Source organism: Nestor notabilis, unplaced genomic scaffold (assembly GCF_000696875.1).
Source record: "Nestor notabilis isolate BGI_N333 unplaced genomic scaffold, ASM69687v1 scaffold16834, whole genome shotgun sequence".
Lineage (NCBI taxonomy): Eukaryota > Metazoa > Chordata > Aves > Psittaciformes > Psittacidae > Nestor > Nestor notabilis.
In genome coordinates, this window is record NW_009926215.1 from 55,745 (window position 1) to 79,960 (window position 24,216).

Genomic DNA, 24,216 nt, shown 5'->3' on the forward strand with positions numbered 1-24,216 from the left:
GGCAACAAACAAGGAGGAATAAAATAAAAAGGACCAGCCCTTTAGAAAGGCATTTCCTGCCTGTACCATGGAGGATTTTCATGTTGCCCCAGGATGTAGCACCTCTGCATTGCTCCCTGCTTCACAGCACCAGCGCCACAGGGAGCATGTCCCCCTCTGAGCAGCCACAAGCTGGGGCTGTGTGCCCAGAGCAGTGGGGTGGTCCCTGGACACCCTGAGCCCCAGCTCTCCTCCCACCAGGGCAAGTGGCTGCCAGGGGCTCCACACCCATATGCAGCTGGGGAGGGCAGCGAGTAGTGTCTGAGGGACAAGCCTGGCTTGTCTGGAAGGGGTCTGCTCTCACACCAAGTGTCTGCATCCTTGTGGGACAAGCAGATCACCAGGAGGGGAGCCCCAGGCTCTAATGTGCCTCCAGCAGCTGCTTCAGTCTGGGTGGTGCAGCTATAGCCCTGCTGTGCTGGCCTGGGGATGGAAACAAAGAGCCAAGGGCACCTCGTTTCCAATTTGGCTAAAAATACTTCCCAAACCTCATTATTGGCAGCCTGGTGTCAGCAGGACCTGGAAACACTGACAGAGCCGATTTCTGCTCTGCTGTCTTTGGCAATCCTTGTTCTTTCCTGCCTCAGGGGGAGAAGTGTGTCTTGTCAAGACAGAAGGTTGTGGCTCTCCCCTATTCACAGGGCAGAGACAACTCATGCTCCAGAGTCTAAGAGACAGCAGCCACTGCAGAAACACAGCCACGTCTTTGCTCCCACATCTAGCAGATGAGGATCAGGAAGTTAAAGGGATCCACTGAATTGCAGTGACTTGAAAGGGTTCGTTCCAACTTCAAGGAGCCAAGGATCAAATACCGGTCATGCTGCCAGGACTGGTTGCTCTCTAATGCATCAGAGGTGAAGTACAAGTGCTGACTTCTTGTGACTGTACTTTGGAGTAGCACACTTGAAATGTGAGGTGACTTACTGCCGTCGCCTGCGGACGGGTTAGTGTCACATCCTGGCAGGGTGCTGCAGGATGCCTGCATCAATATTCCTGCACCACTTGAAGCTGTGAACAGCTACCTACATGGCAAAATATGTTATTAAATTGCTGGGCTAGCCAGAGGGCAGGAAAGCAGGAGAGATCCAGCAGCACCTTCTTCTTGCACTGCTGCCATGTCAGTGTGACAGATATAAACCTGCATCTCCGCTTAGTCCATGTTGAAATGACAGAGGAGGGTCACCCACCTGCACCCCAGCAAGCACAGGGGAGCACTGCAAGGCACGGAGCTGCCACTGCTCGCGAAAGCAGGCAAGGGAGCAAGGAGACGCATGGCAAGAACAGAGCAGAGTGAGGAGATGCACAGCAAGAACAGAGGGGAGTGAAGAGGTAGACGGGTAGAGACCAAGTGCCACAGGGGAGCATGGGGGATGCAGGCTGAGCTACTTGCCTGGGGATAGCTGGAGGGAGGACACATATTTGAATGTATCAGGCCTGACAAGGGAAAACACAGTGCAATTCCCAAGCTGCAGCAGATGCCTGGGAGTACTGCTGGCTGGGCCCTTGTGCCCTGAGCATGAGACATTGGCACTAAGCTCACTATAAAAGACACAATCACATAGCAAATTTTGGGCTCTAACACTCTTGTTCCTAAGGAGTACTTGAGTGTGCTTCTCTCTGCTCTGAGTCCCCATCACCTTCTGCACAGCAGTGGAAAGCCTCCCTCCACCACTTTCTTTTGTTCTGTCTGCAAACAATGCAACAAGCTCCACAGGGAAGCAGCACAAAGAACAAGAGAAAACGAGAATATGAATAGTTCTGTCCCCAAGGCCCCTTTCCTACAATTACAGATCAGAAAATAAAATCTATGTTCTGTAGCACTGCTAGAAATAGTCATGTGAAAAAGCACATGCACACATATGCACACACAGATGTGTAGAAAGACTGCACACATCTGAAGAACACAAGCCAACAGCCATGTGCTCAGAGGGGGCCACAAAGAAATCAGACATGTAGCCTGATTGAAGAGGGCAGCCACATGAGAAGGTGAGCAGAAGTACTTTGAGAACACATCCAACAGACAGCACTGACCACTGAAAGTGCTGCAGCACACACACACACATAGTTCCTGGCATGCCAAGGCCAATTTCATTCACTTTCACCCTGAAGACAACTTTCAGCACCCAGCTTTGACGCACAATACTCTCTGCAAGGTGCCAGGCATCTGTACATGGCAGCTTGCCACGTATAAGTTCTTTTTTGAGCTTTATAAAACATCTCAATCATAATTTCCATGAAGATCAAGAGATACCCCTCACCCCACCTTGAACCAGAGCGTTCCCTATGGCTACACAGCACTGAAGCTCAGCACCCCAAGCAACCATGCAGCGACATCACTGAAAGGGATCAGTACTGTAACTGGGCCCTGCCTGGCCATGTCCTCCTTCATCCCATGTCCCTGTCCCTGCTGCATCCCAGTTTGCCACTGCCTGGGCTGTGCTCTCTGCAGAGTCTCTAAGGCAAAGCCACTGCTGCTCCTTTGAAGCGTGCGGCTGTCACAGCGCGCCCGCAGCTGCACCGCTGGCATGAGAACACACGCTCCGGCGACGCTTTCCACACATTGAGGGTGTTCTCTGAACACCAGTTTTCCAACCCAACTGCTCATGACTCAGGCCAGTTGGCAGAGCCAGAAGCTGCTTTGTGCCTCAGGTAACAGCAATTTAACAAGGTAACAATCTCTTTAGTCACAAATTAAATGGAAATGGGAAATGTCCTGTGCTGATAAACTGCTGCCTGGATTATGTCCCCTGCCTAAATATAAACTCCTCTGATCTTTGATCCCTGTGCACATGTGCACACACGCACACACAGCCAAGCTGTGGCTCTGCACCTCCCAAGCCTCACCTCATTTGTCACCCTCCATTACTGCCTCCTGCCATTGCTATTTCCTCCCCTGGCTACGTCAGGCACCCACTGCAGACACCTCAGTGTCAGCAGCAAGAACGTGCTGTCGCCCCCCTGCCACCCTCCCTGACGCTCCCTTGCCGCTCACAAACCCATCACTGGCAGTGATGTACCTGTCACCTGCGAGATGGCTGCTCTCACTGCGCACAGGCTGCCACTCACCTGCCAATGCCTGTTCCTCAGGACACTTGCATGCTCGGCCACGCGTGCAGCCCTTGTCACTTGTCACCCACACTGCACCCCCCCGCCATCACCTCCCTCTGCCCCCAGGCCATGGGTGTCCCTGGCAGGTCACCCCGTGCCCACTGGGGTTTAGGTGGCTGCTTTACCGGATGGGGCGATTTGCGGTGTCTGGGTCCAGGGCAGTGACCACCCCCACAACGGAGCCAACGTGTACGTCCTCCTGGACCTCCATCAGATCGGAGGGGGGCCGGAACTCGGGGGGCTCATCAACGTCCAGCACCGAGACCCGCACGATAGTCTGGTCGCGGAAGGTGCCCAGGTCCACGAAGCGCGGGTCCACGAACTTGTTGAGGGCCTCCAGCACAACGGTGTGTACCTTTTTCGACTCATAGTCGAGAGGCTGGGACAACAGGAGGGAGTTAGCCATACCCAGCCTGAGGGGTGCCCCTTCCACCACTAGAGACACTGGGGACAGCACCAAAGCCACCCACTTCCCAAGCCAGAACTCCCGCTGTGCCCTCCTGCCAGCAGTGCCCATGCCGAGGGGGCAGGAGGAAGCCTCCAGCCTGCTCCCCTCAGCACAGTGTCCAGGCTGCAGGCAGCCAGGATTCACTGGGAAGACAGCACAGTGTGTGCTGTGAGGGGGTTTTGGTCATTAATCACCCTGCTATTATTTCCCCAGGGGATGCGAGCTGAAAGCAGTGGCCTTGGTGAACAATCATTCTTCCTTGCCTGCATCAAGTGTTTGCTTGATCGGTTTTGCCACCAAAAGCAGAGACAGTCAAAGTGCTGTAGCTCAGGGTAGGAATTGGGTGGGCATATTTCTCCCCTTGCAGATGGTATCAGGGACCGCTGTCAGCACTCCTCTCCATAGCCCCACACAGAGCTTCACCTATGCAGGGCTCCCTCTGCTGCCACCCCGGGAGCCCTGGGCAGTCTCCAGCAGGCACTGCCCTGCTGCTTCTGTTCAGCCTTTCCTCCCAGGCATAGGTCTGCACTTTGCCATCCAGGCAGAACAGAGGCAGGTCTGTCTCTGCACCCGCAGGCACAAAAATTCAACTGCTACTGCTAGAGCAGAGAGAGGAGCATTCGTTTCAACTCAAACGCAGCAGCCGGAGACCCCAAAGGAAAGGGCCCTCCTAGAGATCTGTGCTCTCCATACCCAGCCAGCTTTCCTCATCTCTCACCTTCTGTACTGTGATGATAGCCTCTTGGGTATTGCTGTCCGTGGTGACTTTGAACATCTCCACTCCTTCCTCATCCTTCACCTGGTAAGTCATATCCGTGTTCTCACCGATGTCCGAGTCCTCCGCCTTCACCCTCCCAATGGCCGTGCCCACGGGGGCAGTTTCAACAATGCTGAACTGATACATCTCTGGAGGAGAAAGAGACACCAGGGTCACTGCTTCTGCCTTTGAACCCGCTTGTCCAGTCTGACACGGCCCTTCACACCTCCCTGGGGGCACCCTTGGACTACAAGGGCTGCCCAAACTCTACCAGTGTCTATAGTTCAGAATGCCCTACATGGAGAAACACATACCCCGGCCAAAAACAAGGGCTGAGGGAAGATAACTGAGGAGCACTGATATTTCAAGGTGCTGGGTGAAGTAAGGGCTGATTTCTCCCTAAGGACAGCGCTCTGCAATCAGTGTTCTCTGATTCTTTGCAAGCTTTATTACTGCAAGATTTACCACTGGAGCTGCCCCTCCATCACACTGCCAGGCAGGGACACATTCAGACCCAGGCAAGGACCTTGGCACTGCCTGCAAGCAGCATGAGTGGCCGGGCTGGTGACCCTGCAGATATGTGCCAGGCTGTACTGGGAGCTGAGCTCCTGCTCCACCACCCCTAGCGGGCAGGACCAGGACCAGTGCTCACCCCCACCACTGTCAGGACTTACTCTGCGGGAATCGTGGCGGGTTGTCATTAACATCGGTGACTACGATGGTAACTGTGGTGGATCCAGACAGGCCACCCAACTGTCCCGCCATGTCCGTTGCACGGATCACCACCTCATACCGGTCCTGTGTCTCACGGTCCAGGTCAGCCACGGCTGTGCGGATCACACCTGGAAACCAGCAGGACAGTGTGAGCACAGGCAGGTGGCAGAGCAGCCGCAGACACAGATGGGGTGAGGCTGGAAGGGGCTGCTGGAAATTACCCCGTCCAAGCCCCAGCTCTAAACAGGATCAGCTGGATTTCCCAGCCTCTCTGCGTATGCCAGATGTTCCAATATTTCACCAATCTTCATGGCCCTTCCCTGGACTCACCCTGGTTTGCCCATGACTCTTAAGTCTGGCAGCCCAGAACCAGGCACAGCACTTGGATCATCTCACCAGGGCTGAGCAGAAGGGACAGGTGACCTCTCTCCATTGCTGGTGATGCTCTTCCTAACAGCCCTAGGTGGTGTTGGCTGCCTTTGCCACAGGAACACATTGCTGGCGACAAAAAAGAACATCTGCTGGACCCCAGTGCAAAAGGGAGCAAACCTTTTGCAGCCTTCGCAGAGATCACGCAAGCAAAAGCTGACTGAGGGAAGAGAAGGGCTCCGGAGAGAAGAACAAGCCTGGGGCTTGTCAGCCAGGCAGAAACATCTTGAAAATCCCCTAGAGCCCAGGAATGGCCACAGGTCCAACCTGACCCACCAGGTCTTTGCAACGGATTCCCAGCTGTGCTGCATGAAAGGTTCTTACTGCTGCTTCCATTGCAGTAGCTCTGGCAGGGTTAAACTCCAGCTCGGAGGAGGTTTGTCTCTTCAGGGAGGCTGGTGAAGGACTGGTGGGATCAGAGGCATAGGAGCATGAGAACTCACCCCGATGTGGGGTTGCGCTGGAGCCAGCCTCAAGGTTTGCACAGAAGGGCTGTGTAAAAGCCCAGGCTGAGTCACAAACCCCTTTGGCACAAATCTGCAGCAGCCACTTACCCTTATCTGCTGTAGCAGAAGCCAGGCTTGCTGCAGAACAGAACCTGCCCAAGCTCCATCTCATGGGTTTCTGTGGCACGTCTGCAGGGACCCCCTGTCTGACTGGGGCACTGCATTTCCAAAAGTCTGTCTGCGCAAAACCCCTCATTTTCAAGTGTCCTCCTCCGTTAAGAAGACCAGAGATGATGTTCATGCTGTGCCAGAGAATGCTCTAGAGACTGTAAAGCTGAACAAAATGTGTGGTATCTTCGTACTCGTTATGAATAGAAGTCTCTTAAAAAAGTGTTTATAGGTCTTCAGGAGTCATATGGGCTTGGGGGAAATGACCAGGACTGAAACGCAAAGGAATGTAAAACAAGAAACGAAGGGTAGTAAACCCCAGAAAATGCTGTGAATAGCAGAAGTTACTACTGCCCGTGTCGCCGTCACCCAGGAGTGGTTCATTTACACGGAAACAAAGCAGAGAAGAAATATTCTGAGAATGAAAGAAACGGCTCTGCCCTGAGGTGGCACCAGGGGCACACATGAGTGCAGACATGGCTACAAGGTTATTAGCGGCACATTCCCAGCCTCACGTACCAGCAGCACCCCAGAACAGTAGGAATCAGCCTAAAATCCCCTCCAGCTCGGTTTTTTAACATTCCCACAGACTTAGACGCTGGTTTGTGTTTTTCTAATTGCTCTCTCTTCCAGGCTTTTCTGTTTAACTACCAGCTTTACCTCTTCCTGCTGCGAACCGCAAAATCCATCTTTGCTTTCTTTCACCAGTAATCCTGCCTGGTGCCAGCGAGGCCGCGGGAGGGGGTTGCGGTGGCCGGGCTGTGCCGTGCGGGTCTCCAGTGAGGGGGCCGGCCGGAGGGAACACTTTGCTCCTCCCTTGCCAGAGGATCATCCTCCTGCTCTCAGCAAGTTGCATTTGCTGAGGTGTCCCCAAAGCAAGCGATGGCAGAGCAGCACAGCCGCCCAAACCGCCTGGCTCAAAGCAGACACTGGGGGAAACCTCCAGCACAGCCTGAGCACAGTGGAGAGCAGAGCTGGGTGCCAGCAGGCTGCAAGGAGGCAAGAGGTGGCTGGGTGCCAGCCGGCTGCTGCCGCTTCCCATTCATGCGTGACCTTGTGCACTCCTGCCCATGGCTGCGAGTGGGCAGCTCACACCCAGGAGCCACTGATGCTGTGTCCCAACAGCAGCCAGAAATGCCACTAAGCAAGAAGGATGGAATTTCCTTCCCTTTGCATGACATGGCAGGTGCAGCAGGAGCTGGCAACACTGTTTCGGAGACATTTATCTCTCCTTGCTTCCTGAAACTAGCAATTATCCCAACGATTATCATTGTTAGGATTTATTATAGAGACATAACCACTGTTTCAGATCCTTGCAATTCCCCCCCACAATTTCACCCAGCTTCCCTTGTCCCTCCATCATTTCAGTCTGTAATTACCTGGACTCCCACTGCCTTCAGCCACATGAATGGAGGGGCTCCACCTCACCAATCACCTCTTGAGCACTTCCAGAACCTGCCTGTTCACACACTCTCAGCCCGTCTCTTGCTCAGCCTCTGGCACACAGCATGGAGCACTGCGGAATTGCTGTAGGGAGCATCCCAACCCCTCCACAGGACGACAGCAGGTGTTCACCCTGTGACAGAGCCCAGGGTCTGCGCTGGCTCCTTTTTTATCCCAGTTCTGTTCAGGGGAAGCTGTTTAACCACAGTCCCACCCCACATCATCCAAAGGACCAAGGGAACACATCAAGGGAGAGATGATCGTGTCCACAGGCACAAGCCCCAGCAAGAACCTCAACCTTCCATCTGAGCTCAGGCAGGACTGGCCTTGCCTGGGCACCCCAGGCTGCCCAAGACTGGCCTCAGCTGGTTATGCATACAGGCTTCTCCTGTCACTCCACTATGAATGCAAACCCATTATTTCTGGGTAAGCACTATCTCATTGAAATTTAAGCAATTCTGTTAATTAACAGGGTCTGAAGCATTTTATAATGAAAATGATTCATGTCAGCACAATAGTGATGAATTGGGATGAGAGAGAAAAAGCTCATGCATTCACCAAGGCTGTAATGACTTAACTGAGCTGCTCGTAATGATATAGCTCATAATACACCATGCAAGATGGAGGAAAGTGCTCAGGCGCTTCCCAGAACACCTCCAAGGTCACCTGTCCCAGCAGGAGGCAAGTCCAGGCCATTTGGCATGTGCAGAGCAGGGCAGACAAACAGCTCCGGTTCTTCTAGTGGTGCAAGGCAGAAAAAATCCTTGCCTTTGGCCAGGGTGCAGGCTGCGAGCAGAAACCACCTCTTGCCAAGATGCTGCTTGCCCAGTCCATCCTGGAAAAGCAAGGTCTGACACGGAGGAACTGCCCCATGCCCCATGCCTCCAAGAGCCCCAGTGGGTTTGTCACCAAGAAAGCTGTTCCCCCTAAAGCTGCATGGGCCACACCAGGTACTACCCCAAGTGCTGGCTCATTTTGTCTTTTAGGCTGAGGTACCCCTTGTCCTTTGCTGTCGGCCTTGACAAATGAGGGTCTCCAAACACACTCCACACCAGTTTCTTAAATATGACACTGTGAGTACTGCCATAAACACTCACCGGCAGCAAACTCGCCTGGTTCCACCTCCTAGAGCCAGCATAGCTTCTGCTCCCAAAACCTGAACCCAAGGACTCTGCAAAGCAGCAGCAAGTGATGGTGGCAGACCTGTCCTCCGGGCACAGAGACGCAAGAGGCAGGGACCTCCACCACTGTACGAAGGGAAAAGCCCTTCTTACATCTCCCAAGATTCACCTTCTTTCTAGCCAGTAAAACTGCCAAACTTTGTCCTTCCCAGACACTGCTAACAAAGCAAAAACAACCTCCAGCTCAGACTCATGTCCGTAGCTCTTGTCACATCTGTTACAGTTGAATAATACAGACACATGGTGGCATACCCTCTCATACAAGGTACGTGTGACTTTCTAGCATGATCCAAATTAATCAGTATAATTACTAGGCAAGGGGACACTTACAGCACCACATAAATACCATCAAATCTGCTCAAACTGCAGACATTCTTTGGATAATAAAACCAAAGTAGGACAAAGCACTCAGCAGGCAAATGACTTCCAGGAACCCCATCATTATGGGCTTTGCTCTGCTCCCAGATACTTCTAGCTCAGATGTCCACATCCTCAGAGAACCTCTGGAAAAGGCCCCTTCCGGCTGAGGGCAGTCAGGAGAAACATGCTCCTGCTACAAAGCTGTCGTGGTTCAAGCCCAGCCAGCAACTTGGAACCACGCAGCCACTCGCTCACTCACACCCCACACCCCCCCTTCCTTCTTCCCCCCAACTCCCGGAGGGATGGGGAGGAGAATCGGAGGAATGTAACTCCCACGGGTTGAGATAACAGCACTCCAGTAACTAAGGTCTAATACAAACCACTACTGCTACAGACAATAATGATAAGAGGAATAACAAGGGAAAAGGACACAACCGCTCACCACCCGCCGACCGATACCCAGCCCGACCCGAGCAGCGATCTGGGCCTTCTGGGTAACTCCCCCCAGTTTCTATACTGGGCATGACGTGCTGTGGTGTGGAATAGCCCTTTGGCCAGTTTGGGTCAGGTGTCCTGTCTCTGCTTCCTCCCGGCTTCCCCTCCTCTCTGGCAGAGCATGAGACTGAGAAAGTCCTTGGTCACAGTAAACATTACTGAGCAACAACTAAAACCATCGGTGTGATCAGCGTTGTTCCCAGGCTGAAAGTCAAAAACAGCACTGCACCAGCTACTGAGAAGGAGGAAAAATGAACCCAGGACAATTAGGCATAAACCAAGAAAGTCATGGAGAGGATGTATTCTCAGGAGGTCCCTGGTCTAACTACAGCTCAAAGCAGATGGTCCTCAAGGGCATATGACATTACTCAGGGCCACGTTCAGTCGGGTTTTGAGTATCTCCAAAGGTGGAAGTGCCACCTTCATGGTGACAAGTTTTCTCTTCCTGCCTCTTGTGTCTTTTTATTGTGCATGCCTAAGAAGAGTCTGGATCTGGCTTCTCCATCCCCTCCTGTTCAGCTGGATAAACCAGATTCACTCCTCCCAGCAGCCTCATCAGTTAAAGCAAACAGATCTCTGCCCCAGCACAGGGGTGGGAAGGCACCTGCCAAACAGAGCGGAGAACCCTCAGCTGTGCCCTCACCTGCAGGGACATAGAAATACCACTGTATCTGCAAAGACATGAGCGCTGCTTGAGGCAGACATCCTGAAGGAGAGCAGCTCACTGCCGGTGGGGTCTTAGCCCCAAGAACCAGCACTTCATCTGCCCTGGTTGGTGGAAGGTTCAGGAGGCTCACGACTTTACAGCAAATAAGGTACAGAGCTGAGATCCAGAAAAGGAACATCAGCATCACCAAACTAAACAGCAAAGTTAATTGGAAGGGCTGCAGAACTGCACAACTGTTGAGGCTGAGGGATGCTGCAGCCTGCCGGTTTCTTAATGCAGGACCATTTACAGCAGGTGGCCAGACCCTTTCAAACCACTGTGCCCCATAGGTCCTAGGGAGCTACTGCCCCTGCACAGAGAAGAGGCACTTGTTCCTGGCTGGAATCAGCCTTGCCCATGCCAGTAGAGGCAGCAGCCAGGGAGGGCCCCCACAGAGCTCTGAGGGACGGGCCAGCACACTCACCCTTCCTTTGCCCCTTCTTTTAAGCTAAATCCTTCATCGTTTAATTCCCACTGCACATTGGTAGATACCCCTTAATTTCCTCAAGATGACCAAACATACAGTTTGGTCCCAAACAAACTGAAGTTCCTGCACCAGTCTCTGAGAAGGACTGTTAACATTCAGTCTTGCTAATAAGAGTAATCCTTTTTAATAAGCATGGCTTCTCTACAGCCTCTCATCACCCATCCCTTGTCCCTGTGCACTGCGCTGCTGAATAAACTTCTGTGATGGGCACAGACCTGCATAAACCCATGAGTGCACACAAACACACACACACGTTTCCAGGCACCAAGGAGCATTTTTAACACACTGGCAAGAGCAGCAGAGAAACATGTTCCGCATCCCACCACCACATCCGCAAATCCGACAGTTCCTCAGCCCAGTTCAGCATGCAGCATGATCCCAGCAACAGCTCTTCTCCCAGTCTACCCCCACCACCCTAGGACAAGGGCTATGGTCAGTCTCCAAACAGGGCAAGGCTGACAGGCAAGAATGAAGCAACTAATGACTGCAAATAACCATCAGCTTCATGCCAGTAGGCCAGTACTTCTTGTCCTGCTCTCCCTGGCACAAGTACCTCTAAGCCCTCACCCACTGTCTCCAAATCGGGAGACAGGCTCTAGAATTCAGGCACTGTTTTAAGTACTCATAAATGCCAAACTGCATTTCAATTAGCCTTCTGAGTCCTTCTGCCTTTTCCTTGCCTACAGGAGGATGACAGATCTTAAGAACAGTTTCAGCAAAAAGCAAGATTCCCATGCACTCTCCCACACTGACAAGCTGGGTTTTAAGGAAAGCACCAAATATCATGAGGCCTGTGATGTTACCTGCTGTGATTGTTCTGTAACAGTCAATATCCCTGTGAAGGGATGAACAAGACCTTCTGGGTGTGGAGTATTTCCAGGTTTGCTCCTGAGGCTGTGAGCAGGGATTGCAGGCAGCAGCCAGCCTCCATGCTGCCCAGAGATGAGAAAGGGCATTACAAAGAACACAGGAACAGAGATGAGCAGTAGGTGCAGCCACCTGCCAAAGAAGAGATCTGCCCCCACAAGGGTGAATAATCTGCAGAGGTACAGAAAGTGTAGGGTGATATAAAGCAATATGAAATACTGGCCTGCAAGTTTAAGCGCACACGGATTTCTCACATATGAATGCACAAGAAGTCACATCCTCTCTGTGCCCATCTCAGCATCTGAAAAGCGTAAGTTAGAAGGATCTTGGTGAAGACGGGCTTCCTGGAACTAGAATAGGAACTAGCACTAACCGTCCTGTCCCACGTCCTGTGGGGCAGAGCTGGGGCTCCCGGCCGCCCTGTGCCTGCCACAGCAGTGAGCTGCAAGGGAGACATGGCTCTGTGCAGTCACACCACAGTGCCCGCACCAGAAACAGCACCCACCACCACCAGAACTGGCTGTCTCCTAACAGAAGCAGCAAAGCACATGCATGTGCTGGCTGCTGTAAAAGCACAGTCTCCTCCAGCAGCAACAGGGCAGCCAAGAACAGTGCAATGCAGCTCTCCTGCTGCAAAAAACAGGCAAAGATCAGCTGCACGCTACTGGCAAACTGAGAATTAGTGAGGAAGGCAGCACAAAGCCGAAATATGACAAATACCTGCAGGTTCTTGCAAGAAGCCTAGGGGATATTCTCATAGCTGGCACAGAAAATCATGCCAAAGTTTGTGCATACAAAGCTCCCCACTAGGTCTAGACCTTCAATGTGCGCAGGGTAACTTCTGGGACCTCATTTGTGGTACACAACACAAACCCACAGGCTGTTTCACTGTCTGGAACAGTTCTCAAAGCATGAGAGAGTGGCTGGTGTATATGAAAAATAAAAGCTCATATGCATCAGCTGTGCCTTTTCTTCACTATCATTCAACACTGCAGAAACCGCAGTCATCCTCCACAGCTTTGTGGATACCAGCAGATGCCATGCTGCAGATCCCACTATTCTAATGAAGCCATTTAGTTACTCATCTCCCTCCAAAAAGATGTCAGGCACTATGGGAATTCAGGGCTTTCTGAGTGGTAAGACCTGGCATAGCATGGCATCCATAGAATCATAGAATAGTTAGGGTTGGAAAGGACCTCAAGATCATCTAGTTCCCACCCCCCTGCCGTGAGCAGGGACACCACACACTAAACTATGTCGCCCAAGGCTCTGTCCAACCTGGCCTCAAACACCGCCAAGGTGGGATCATTCACAACTTCCTTGTGCAACCCCTTCCAGTGCCTCACCACCCTCACTGTAAAGAACTTCTTCCTTAGATCTAATCTAAACTTCCCCTGTTTAAGTTTAAATCCACTACCCCTTGTCCAGACAGTTTGGGTCTGCCTTTGAAAGTCCCATCAAATCCAAAATCACAGCTGAATGCTACAGCTAGTCACATCCAAGAACAGGAGACAAACTAAGCAACCTGCACACAAGCCATATCCTGTACCATGCTTGTATGTGCAGCACCCTTGCTATGAAGGACAGCGCAAAAAGAGCTGGTTGTAAAAGCAAGGAAGGATGAGACTCCTTCAGTGCTGGATGGAGTCAGGGGCTTAGGCAGTGTGCAAGGGAGCACACGCATGTATGGACCTGCAAGAAGAGGCAGAGAGAGAGATCAAAACCAAAAAGAGAAAACAAATTGTTCTTCCTTACCATGAATTATAAGAAATGTAACATGCCAGGTTTTTATGGTTCTTTTTATGGCCATTAATAACAATGGTGGCTCTGAGAGTTATGCTGCTGCTATGGGTAATTAAATCTTATGCTGAGGGCAGAAGCCGGGCCACCCAGGGCAGTCCAAGCAGGATTCCGGTGTGGAGCACTAAAAACCTCTTCAAGAGTGGGAGCAGGACTGGGATTTGCTTGGTGGATGTGCTAACTCTGGCCAGCACCAGAGACACACAATGAAACGTCCCCTCCAGCAGCACCAGCCCTGTCCCTTATGCCCCCAGCAGCCTCCCATGGGACACACAGCTCACGCCAGGCACGAGGCCATGGGCAGAGCTGTGTGCTGCATCCCTGGAGCCCAGGCAAACAGCCTCCAAAGGTGATATTAGCTCAGACATCACCAAAGAGTCAGCCCTGGTACCTGCTTTAACAGGCAGATATTCTGGGAACAGATGTGCTCCAGAGGGGCTGAGGACTCTTCTGCAGACTGTCAGCAGTTTTGCTTTTATGAATCACAAGCAAGTAGAACAGTAAATCAACCCCCCAGTGCACGAAACAGACAGCTTGAGAATTAAGACACAAAAAGTCAAGGAATCAAGAAGCTTGGATTCCCAGGGTGACATTAATTCTCACCATAGTCCCACAGGGCACATTTTAGTTTATGCCTTAATACAGAGCATTAATGTTGATGCAGAAAACTGAGCCTCTGCACGTCCCAGCTTGTGCATTTTGCTCCCAGTGGTCCCTCGTCATTCTAGCAGCCAGGCTTCCATTCACACAAAGCTGTCTCAGATTAACAGGATCTCACACGCACCTGAATTTTCAGTGTTTAGCCAATTGTTCATCCATCCTCCCACTCCCAAACCAAAGCAAATCGGGAGCAAAGAAAGCCAAGGTGCAGCAGCTTCTGGGCCAGCACTGGGTACAGCCCCAGGTTGCTTCTTGAGGGCTCTCGCCACTGCACCAGCCTGTTCAGACAATGCATCTTCCATCCTGTGCCCCAGCTCTGCTCTCAGGTGTGCTTAGGAGCACCCAAATTTGAGCCTTCCACCCACTGTAGCCAGGGCTGGTGGCACTGACAGGGCTGGGACTGGCTTGCCCATGCCACCAGACTGGCTGCAGGAGGTGCATGGTTCCACACAGATGCAGAAACTCAGACTCACATACCCTCCCCTTACACTATCCTCCCAACAAGTTTCACTGTAACTTACATAAAAAAAGCCTTACAAAACATCTATTAGGCATCTATTACTCAGGTCAGCCTGACAGACACTTGGCACTTCAGTCCAGGGGTTGATCTCAGTCTGTGTCAATCAGGCGGGGGACACTTTGCTGTCCATCTTTCCAATAAGAGCTGCAGCTACCCAGCAGTGCTTGTCCTTTGACAATTTTTCATTAAACTGTGGGTACTTTACTACATGCTTTGTGCCTTAAATACCTCTTATTAGCATTTGAGTGCCTTCTCTTAGAAAGCTTGCAAGGCTCCCATTAAGGGTAATGAGAGTCACACTCCTGGGAGGCAAGGAGAATATATACCCCAACATGTCCTGGTTATGGTCTACTCTAACCAGTATGTCAGAGCATCATCTGCCACAGATTTATTACAGAGGCATTTTATAACAGGCTCTGTTATAAGTTATTAAGGAATGGAGCGGCTTCTACTGTTCTTTCATTAAATATTAATAGAACATTTATAAACCGATCCTTAATTGAAAGTGTTACCTTTAATCAAAGCCCTGGTGATAACGATGCGGCCTTTGGTAGGGCCCCTCTGGTAGTACTTAAACCTTTCACACGGAGATTTGATGTGCCTGTGGGTGCAGTCCTGCTCTGGGCACAGCGCAGCTCTGGCGAGTGCAGGCGCAGGCAGGGCACTCGGGCCTGGCAGCCGCAGGTCTTCCCTGCTGCCGGCTGCAGCCACTGCACCCAGCCGGGCAGCAGCCTGCGGGACTCTGCAGCTTGCTCTTAGCACTCAGTAATGCCCGTGCCATGGGTTCTGGCACATGGCTGTGCACATCACATGCAGGGCGCACGGCCGCGGTCTGGTGTCCTGAGCTGGGTGCTGCCGCTCACCTGTTTTACTGTCCACAGTAAAGTGCTGCTCACCCTCCAACACACTGTAGACTACCCGGGCACTGCTCCCATATGTGGGGTCATCAGCATCAGATGCCATCACCTGCATCACGGAGGTGCCTGCAGCAGGGACAAGGAGGAAAACAATGTCAGGGAGGAGCGGAGAAATGCAACATGAACCTCAGGGCTAGGAGCTGGCAGAACGGCGGAGCAGAAGCCAGCACTGATCACTCACACATGCTGATGGAAACAAGACCAGCTGAGTGCAAACTCAGCATTGCCTCCCCTCAAAAGCCCCAGCGCCACACTTCAGACACTGCTGCAAATGCCCCTTTTGTCCTGCAGAGTGGCAGGATGGAGCAGGGGCTGCTGTCTAGACAGGACCTGCTCTCAAGGAGATCGCTGGTTTGAACAGCCAGCAGCTTTTCTCCCAGCAGACTTCTGCTGGACCATCTGGGAAGGAGCTGGGGATGAGGTGTTATCACCACAGCTGCCCCTTTCCTGCCGCCACTGAGTGGCCCTGTCACCTCCAGCCCACAGGGCCTGATCCACACTGCAGCACCACATCTGTAAAGGGACAACAGCCACGGGAGACGAAAGGCTTTCACTTGCCCAGAGCCAGACACAGCACCACGTCCTCATGCTCTACACGTAGCAGGGCAGGAGGACTACAAATTGGATAAAAGTCCATCGAATGTCTGCAATTAAGTTATTGATTTTCAATGCTGCCTCATTAAACTGGGTGCTTCACTCCAGCTGTCCCTGTGATGGCTTTAATTTGACATCATGTTCAATTTGACAAAAGCAGGACCCAGAACATGAGAACGGGGCCAGGAGCAAAGGGGCTGAGATCTACAGTGACAGCAGAAGGGAGGAAGGAGGGGAAGCCTAATCCTACCTACACACACCTCTGAGAAAGGAGATTGTGTGACCAAAGACCTGTGACAGGCTACCCAGTTCAGCCTCTAGCACCTGCCTCAGAGCATCCCCGCCCTAGAGGTCAAGTGCTGGCACTGGTCACCTCTCTGGTGAGATGATGTGCAGGATGGGAAGAGCCCGGAGCTGCTCATAGGAAAGATGAAACCAACTGGGAAACTCCCTGCTGCAAGATACTGCCAGGACCAGGAGCTGACAAGGCTGGCAGGGAAGCTGGTAATTTGTAATGGACAAGATCCCCCAGCAGCGATTACAGACAAAAGGAAGGTTTTGCTTCTGAGATGGCTCCAGGGCACAAGACCAGCCCAAACTGAAGGGGCCAGGAGAGAGCATTTCACAGCTCACACTGCTTCATCCAGCAGCTCTTCTCTGCCTCACACACCTCCTAAGGCTGCTGTGCAACCAGCTGAGGATCAGAGGTACCACACTCTGGACCACAAAACCACCTCTTCTTCAGTGCATCCATCCATATGCTGCAAAGACAATCTCAGAGGCTGGTCTTAGCTAGACCCATGGCATGAATAACCCAGAGCAAGGCATACTGCTCGTTGTCAGGATCTGCATCTAGACGCATTACATTCCCCAAACACCACAGGTACACGCAAAGTCAGAAGCAGTCATGCCCCTGTGGGCAGAAATGGAGCTGGAACCATGCAGATGGAGGATGAGGAGCTCCAGTCCTGGGCCTTTGTCTTCCCCTGTCAGGAGACCACAAGCTCAGGGCTTGCAGGCAGCCCGGGTGCTTCTGCACCACCCCAGCCTGGACTCAGGCAGGAGTCCAGTGGAGATTGCAGCGCTGCTGTGAGCAGCTGGAATGTACGTGCTCCCCCCAGCCCATTCGCTTCTGATCTCCTGGAAAGGGTGTTCACTGAAGGAAACGAGCAGTTACCATGGTTGCTTTTCACTCTCCCTGGCCTCTCTCTCATCTTCTCAGAGCTGCAGCTCTGCTGATAACATGAGAATCCCCCTCATCAGTCTTCAGCAACAAGCTAGTTTGAGTCAACTTATTTACGCTTTGCTGTCTTCAGTGAAGTTATGGTGCATCCCTGCCAGGCACATCCAGATTACACCACAGCTACACTAGCTGCCCTGTCTTGCCAACAACTGTTAAAGAAATTCTATTGCTGCATTTCCTTGAAAGGGTCTGTCTTGCCTCCTCCTCCCCTGCCTGCCATCACACCACTCCTTCAGCAGGCTTGAGTCAAGGCAGATGAGCCCCACACCAGCACCTCCACTGCACAGCCCCTCATGGCATGTTCCCTTGGGAAGTTTCTGATCAGGAAGTGGAGAAGGAAGGGATCGGCAGGGTCCCCGAGCAACCTTCTCCCCGCTGTAGTGGGGAAGCCCTGCTGGAGACACGGGGGGTGCCAAAGTCTGAGAATCACAAAAATCACCATCTGCCCCTGGCAACAGGAAGGGCTCCTGCTGTGCCCAGCCTGGCAGCAACCAGCTGGAGTCCGTGCTCAGTGCCCACAGCAGCTCCTGCACCCGTCGTCACCACAGGCAGAACCTTGCACAAACACCCCATGCTCCAAGAACCACTTGCTCTTGCCTGGGCACCTCAGAGGCAAGGGTTAGGAGATCCAAGCTTACCCACATGTACATGAGCCCATCAGAGTTCTTCGCCTGCACTTGCCCTGCACACAGTATAACCTGCACCAGGACTCACGCATGCGGACAGAGCAGGTGCTCCAAGGACTGTGCCACAAACCTCTATCCCAGCCATCTCAGTGCTGTCACCCCACAGGTGATCATTAAGGAGGGGATTACTAAAAGTTTAACAGCAGGCTCTGCATCTCATGCTGCTTCTCCCCAGATGAATTCACTCAATTGCATCATTCCCATACTAACTCAGACATCAAACAGTTATCCTCCACGTGTTCCATTAACTCCCTGAACACTGCAAACTGCAGCAGTGCAGAACCCAATGGCAGATAGGATCCCTGCCCACCTGGAGGTGAGGTTTGGTTGTTTTAAGCCATGCCCTGGACAAGCCAGGTAGGTTCTCATCTCAAGTTTTCCACAGAAGGCTGGCAGCCCATGGGGCTGCCTCTGGCTGCTGGGCACTCCAAAGCACTGGAGCAGCAGGGCTGTGGAGCAGCAGATCCAGTCTCCAGGTCCCAGGCGTGAGCCCCATGTCTGAGGCCAGCACTTTCCACTCTAGTGCGAGGGGAAACCACACAGCATGAAGAGGGCACAGCAAGACACCCTCAGCTGGAGGCAGCAGGATCACAGCAAACTGCCCTTTGGCTGAAGCCAGCAGCCCTGAAGGTGATGAAGGCTCTGCCCATCCCCACCTACTCTCACAACATCTCATTAGCAGATGAGCAACAGCAACAGGTAGTTACCCCACCTTGTGCCTTAACTTCTAGTCTGTGAAGGTGCAATGCAGCCTGCTGAAGGTCACCTATAGTATAACAGGAATCTAGGAGTCCAGCTTCCCAGCATTCTCTCTTAACCCACGTTTATCCCTTTTCCACTCCTTCCTCCCTCCCCCTCTCTTTCAATGTGAAGAACAAAGGTCTTGAATTCCAGTTTATCCTGATCCCCTCCTTCCTGTGGAGACGAGCCTAGTAACACTGGCTCCCACCCCTGCTCTAAGCATAGCACTGCCCACAGCAAGTACAGCATGTACGACTTTTATTTAGTTCTCTGGCATTTACCTTAGCCATAAAAGATATGACAAATAAAACCTAAACATCCATCATGTACTGCATAACCCACCTCCCATAACCAGAAAGCCTGAACTCATATCCAGAGAGATACTTAGACATCTAAAACGAGACCTCAGCTCCTCCCCTGGCCAGTTCACCCCACAGAATGAGAGGAAACCATCAATTTTGCATAAAGATTAACAACTCGGAGTCCATCTCTCACTCTCCTGCTGCAAAAGGTGCGATCTGACGCAACAGATCAAACTGTTTTCTCCCAGAGGAAAAGGCGCCCAGCACTGCCCCAGGAGCTGCTGGGATCGAGGAGCCATTTACCACAGCACAGTCCTGGGGCAGCCCCGCATGCAGCAGAGAGGCACCAAGCGCGCTGGCTTGGATGTACAGGGGCAGAGCCCCTTTGAAATACTAATGCCGACCTGTTCTTGTGTCCATCACCACCTTCCCTGCAGGACCCGGAGCCTCTGCGGCAGTTTCAGCCATTCACCTGAACACAGGAGGCTGATGGCTCCAGACCTCTTGCTGTGTCACTTGCTCCAAGCACGTTTAGCTAAATGCTGATAGATGGCACATCCAAGAGTAAAGAGGCCCTGCGTTGAATTCACAAGCAAGTGGTTGGAATCCATCACTTCCCCAGGGACAGAAGCACTCCAAGCCTACAAAGAGGCAAGCAGGTAGCAGGAAAAGCCAACACTTGCTAAGTTTGACCACCCCTCCTCACCACAGACCTCCACCCCTTCCCTGGTGGGGGCAGGAGCTGCAGCTGCTCCCCAGACCAGCTCCAGGGCTACAGCCTGCACCTCTAGCTCAGAAAGAGCCCAAAGGACAGCTCTACCCATGCTTAGAGAACCTTTCCATGCAGGTCCAGCTAGTTCCAGGAGAGCACATGGTCATTTCAGCCCTGCAGAATAAAAAGGACCCCGAGAGGAGTGCTTTGTCATGCAAAGCCACACATGCTGGACAGGTGCCCGAATGCAGCACTTGGGTCTCAGGAAACCTGGTTGCTGTGGGGGCCAGAGGCAGCTGAGATTATATAAACAACGCAATTTACAGCTTCTGTCTTGCCTCCGTACATGCAGTACATGCACCCCAGAAACAAGCCAGCAGGACATCAGGGAACAAAATAAACCAGGGCAGCTTAAAAATTACTGGAGCAGAAGTGAGTTTCTTGCAATCTCAGGAACATCCTGACTTGGTAAAAAGCCAAATCAGACCCAGAGGAGATTCTGCAGAGCCCTCAAGCCCCGCAGGACAAGCTGGAGACAGCTAACCTGGCTGTGGTGGAACTCCTAAAACACACAACTATGGAAATTTCCTTTGGGGTGTCTGTCCAGAGAAACCCATTGCTCAAGGGACTCCAGCCCTGGCATCAAGCAGGTGAATGCAGTGTCTTAGGGAACAAACCCCTGACCAAGTGCAGTGCAGGAGGGGAAGGGGTCTTCACTGAGGACCAACAGGCAGGGCAAGCCCTAGCTCCAACTCCTTCCTGCCCCGGCAGCTCACAGATGCACACAAGAGTTCTGAGCACTGTCTATCAAGAAAAGAAAAAAGCTCAGGTGCCTGCCAGTGTTCTGGCTGCACTGTGGAGATTGAACAATTTCTCTTCACAATAATCACTTCTTCATTCAGCCAGCTTTGTGCTAGAGCCAGGGCTTGACCCCAAGTTTCTGTCTGTACAGCCAAATCATCTCTAATCTGGACTTGGTGCTATACAGAGAAATAAGGAGAGCAAAATGCCCCAAGGGAGGAGTGATGTTCTGGTGAAACGATGCACATCTCCTAGCACATCCCTCACTCCGGGTTCTGCATGGGCCCCGAACAGCCCATAAATGAGCTCCTGGCTGCAGCACCACTCTGTGCAACCACCAGTGATGTCTCGCAGGAGGCACTTTGTGCTGGATTTGGGCTGGTGCCTGTGTGTGCTCCATGTGGGAGGCTGAGCACAGCAAGCCTGCTGCCCTGCTGCAGCTCCAGCTGCCTCCCTGCAGCCTCAGGTCAAACCTGCCTCCTCTGCACCCCAACAGCAGCATTCGATACCTTTTCCTTGCTCTTTGCAGAGGTTTACAGTGGGTCTGGATGAGTTCATGGAAGGCAGACACTGAAGCTGGTTAAACCCATGGAAACCACCCACAGCTGAAGAAATTCCCAAGCTGAAGCTGGTTGCTGGCTGGGCAAGTATTAAGATGCACAGAGCACACAGATGCTGCGTGCTGTTCCTCCTCCTCCGTAAGCATCCATTTTGGCCACCATCAAGACAAGATCTTGGTACAAAGAGGCCTTTAGTCTGCCCTGACTTACTCTAATAGTCTCAAGCAGCACATCTGCTGTCCCTGCCAAACGTGCTGCCCTGGCCCCAGCGCATAGCAAGGGGCAGGTGTGGTGCAAAGCACTCACAGCTACTCGGTGAGAATTTGTGTGGTTCTCTCATCTGTTATTCCCTCTTAGACACTAGGAAATCAGATGACTTTCCCTCCCAATTAGTACTCCTTCATTATGCAAATAATGTCCTTTGATCTATTCCTGAGATCTGACCGTAGTTGTTTTATTCCTCTTTATGCCCCAGGAAAGTACCACCTCTGGGAGCTGGGACTATGCTTTTGGCAGGGAATGGAGAGCTGTGGCTGATAGCTGCCATGAGTTAGAAGGAAAACCACTCACTTGGGCAGCCCCAAGCACAAACCCTGTGAGGTCTGGGAAGACAGGAGCACAGGAGGAGGAAGGAAGAGATCAATCTTCACTTTTCAGGCCTGACCACAGACCAAAGGCTGTCAGAGCAGCAGACACAGGGAATGAACAGCTCCCTACAAACAAGGTCCAAGCTGGGGAGTAGCTCTGGCCACTGGGCTAGCCCCATTCCAGCCACTTCCCCAGCAAAGATCAGGAAACCATCTGTACCCAAATGGAGCAGAGATCAGGCAGGTCCCCAGGCTTTGACCTTGATCTTAATGCATTAATAATCAATCCAAGCTCTGCCTGAGCTGCCCAGCCTTCCTTGGCCAGTACAGAAGATCACCTCCATCCACATTCAGCAAGGCATGTTCCCCATTCACTCTTCCCAAGCTTCCTTATTTATGCTTTTGCAGGATGTCTCCATCCTGTCTTTTGTGCTACCTATTCCTGGGCAAATCACTGCTAAGCCAAGGGAGAACTGGGAGAGAGCTGGGGACTTGCAGCAGCAGCATGTGGGTACCCTCTAGGCTCTGCATTCATACTGCAGGGGACCACGTGGTAGCACCATGCGATGCTGCGTGAAGCTCTCCCTACACTGTTGGCTGGGCCATCTCCAGGGCTGAGCTGCTACAGAGGAGCCCTTACACTCCCTGAGGTGGCCAGGCGATAGAAAGCTCCAAGTTTGCCATGGGCAGACAGGCATCAGCCTGGAAAGCAGAACAGGCTTCAGCTCCCCTGTCTGAGCATACCGCTTGGTAGCACAGCCCATGCTGCTCACTGCACTTCTCTTTACTTTTAACTTCCAAGTATTTTAATTTGCAGGAATCACCTTCTTTCATGTTGTGAAACCGTGTTTCTTTCTCCCTCTGATCTCCAATTTCGCATAGAAACTGTCTCCTTTGAAACGTCTTGTTCACATCGGTCTGATCAGGCAGCTCCATAATTGTTCATGATTTTCAAAGAACTGGGATCCTTGTCTAATACTCAGAGTTGAGAATTCCTTCCTTTTTAAATGTTGTTCAAGCAAAATAGATTAATTTAATTTCTTTCTTCCCTTTAGAAACAGGATGCCTCCTGCTTTGCTGCCCACATGCTGTCTTTCATTTCTCCAGGAGCACATGGCTGTAGTTCAAGAAGTCACTCTGACTTGGGAAAGGATTATGCAGGTAAATGGAAGAGGAAGGAGGGCTCGGGATGCCTCAGGAGAGATTGTTCTCCATCTGTCAACTGAAATCCAGGCAGTAGCAGCTCCTCCGGTGTGGGCAATTTCTGCACATCTGTAATCTCCTGGAGGCCACACATCTGACAATATGCTGCACATCAACCACGGAGAGCCAGAGCACCATCCCCTGCACTCTGCTCCCAGGATGCCTCCTCAGCCAGACCTGCCTGCCCAAGCACAGCGGGACCCAGCAGGTACACCCAACTGCAGAGCCCCTCATGCAGCTCAGCCCGGCTGCCCCAGCCCCACCTCCAGGCACTACTTGTCTTCCCCCTCCTCCTCGTCTGCCTTCCCGGCACTGCCACTCTCCCCTCACTGACTCATCCCTTGCTGAGTGCTGGGGACCTGCCTTATCTTTGATGTCAGTTAGCCTTTTGCAAGCTTTCTTCTACCTCCATGCAGCCTTTGGAGAACAGTGATTTATAGTTCCCTGTCTGCAGGGAATGCTGACACACGCTCCAGCCAGTCAGTGGGGGATAACGGATCACCTGATGTGGATGGGGAATGGTGTGACATGCTGGGCAGCGCAGCAAGCCAGCCAGTCTCCCTGCACTTGAGCTGTGCTCAGCAGCACAGGAACCCACCACCAGGCCAGCAGAGAGAGCAAGGGCAGCAATGCAGCAGCTCATACATCACCCTGTAGCCCTCCGGACACTGAGGTGAGCACAGAGCTCACTGCCCTGCTCTGCCACGCATGGGGGAAGGGACTTGTACAGCCTCGTGGCTCGTGTACGAGCCTGGCCCTCAGTAGTTCAGCAACACTGGTCACCAGTGGACTTAAACATGCTGGTGGCAAGGGGATGGGGGCAAGGGGACAGTAACGTGGGGAAGCCACACTTCTGTTACAGGGACGTGAATTCCCCAACCTCAGCCAAAGACTCCTGAGTCCTCAGAGGAAGGCAAGAGGCCAGGCAAGAGGGACTTGGCAGTGCTGAATGGGGATGCACAAGGGAATGGCTGAGCTGCAGCAGGGCTCTGGACAACAGCAAAGCTGCATACAGAGGATGGCCTGAGGAGGGGCTGGGGCACAGGCAGCCAGAGAGGGAGAAACACCACTCCAGCTGATCTGCACCACTGTCGTGCAACGGCTCAGCCGGTCTCCCCCGCCACCTCCCCCCCAACTGGCCAAAGGGGTATTCCATACCACAGCACGTCATGCCCAGTATAGAAACTGGGGGGAGTTACCCGGAAGGCCAGATCGCTGCTCGGGTCGGGCTGGGTATCGGTC

At 52.5% G+C, this 24,216-nt stretch overlaps 1 protein-coding gene across 1 annotated transcript in view; it reads right to left on the minus strand.

Moving 5' to 3' along the window:
* Nucleotides 1–24,216, minus strand: part of CDH22 (cadherin 22, type 2) — a 51,753-nt gene that overhangs the window by 21,551 nt on the left and 5,986 nt on the right. The window contains 4 exon segments of the mRNA XM_010013435.1: nucleotides 3,273–3,526; nucleotides 4,314–4,501; nucleotides 5,027–5,194; nucleotides 15,492–15,611. Of these exon segments, the coding sequence (XP_010011737.1) occupies nucleotides 3,273–3,526; nucleotides 4,314–4,501; nucleotides 5,027–5,194; nucleotides 15,492–15,611 (730 nt within the window).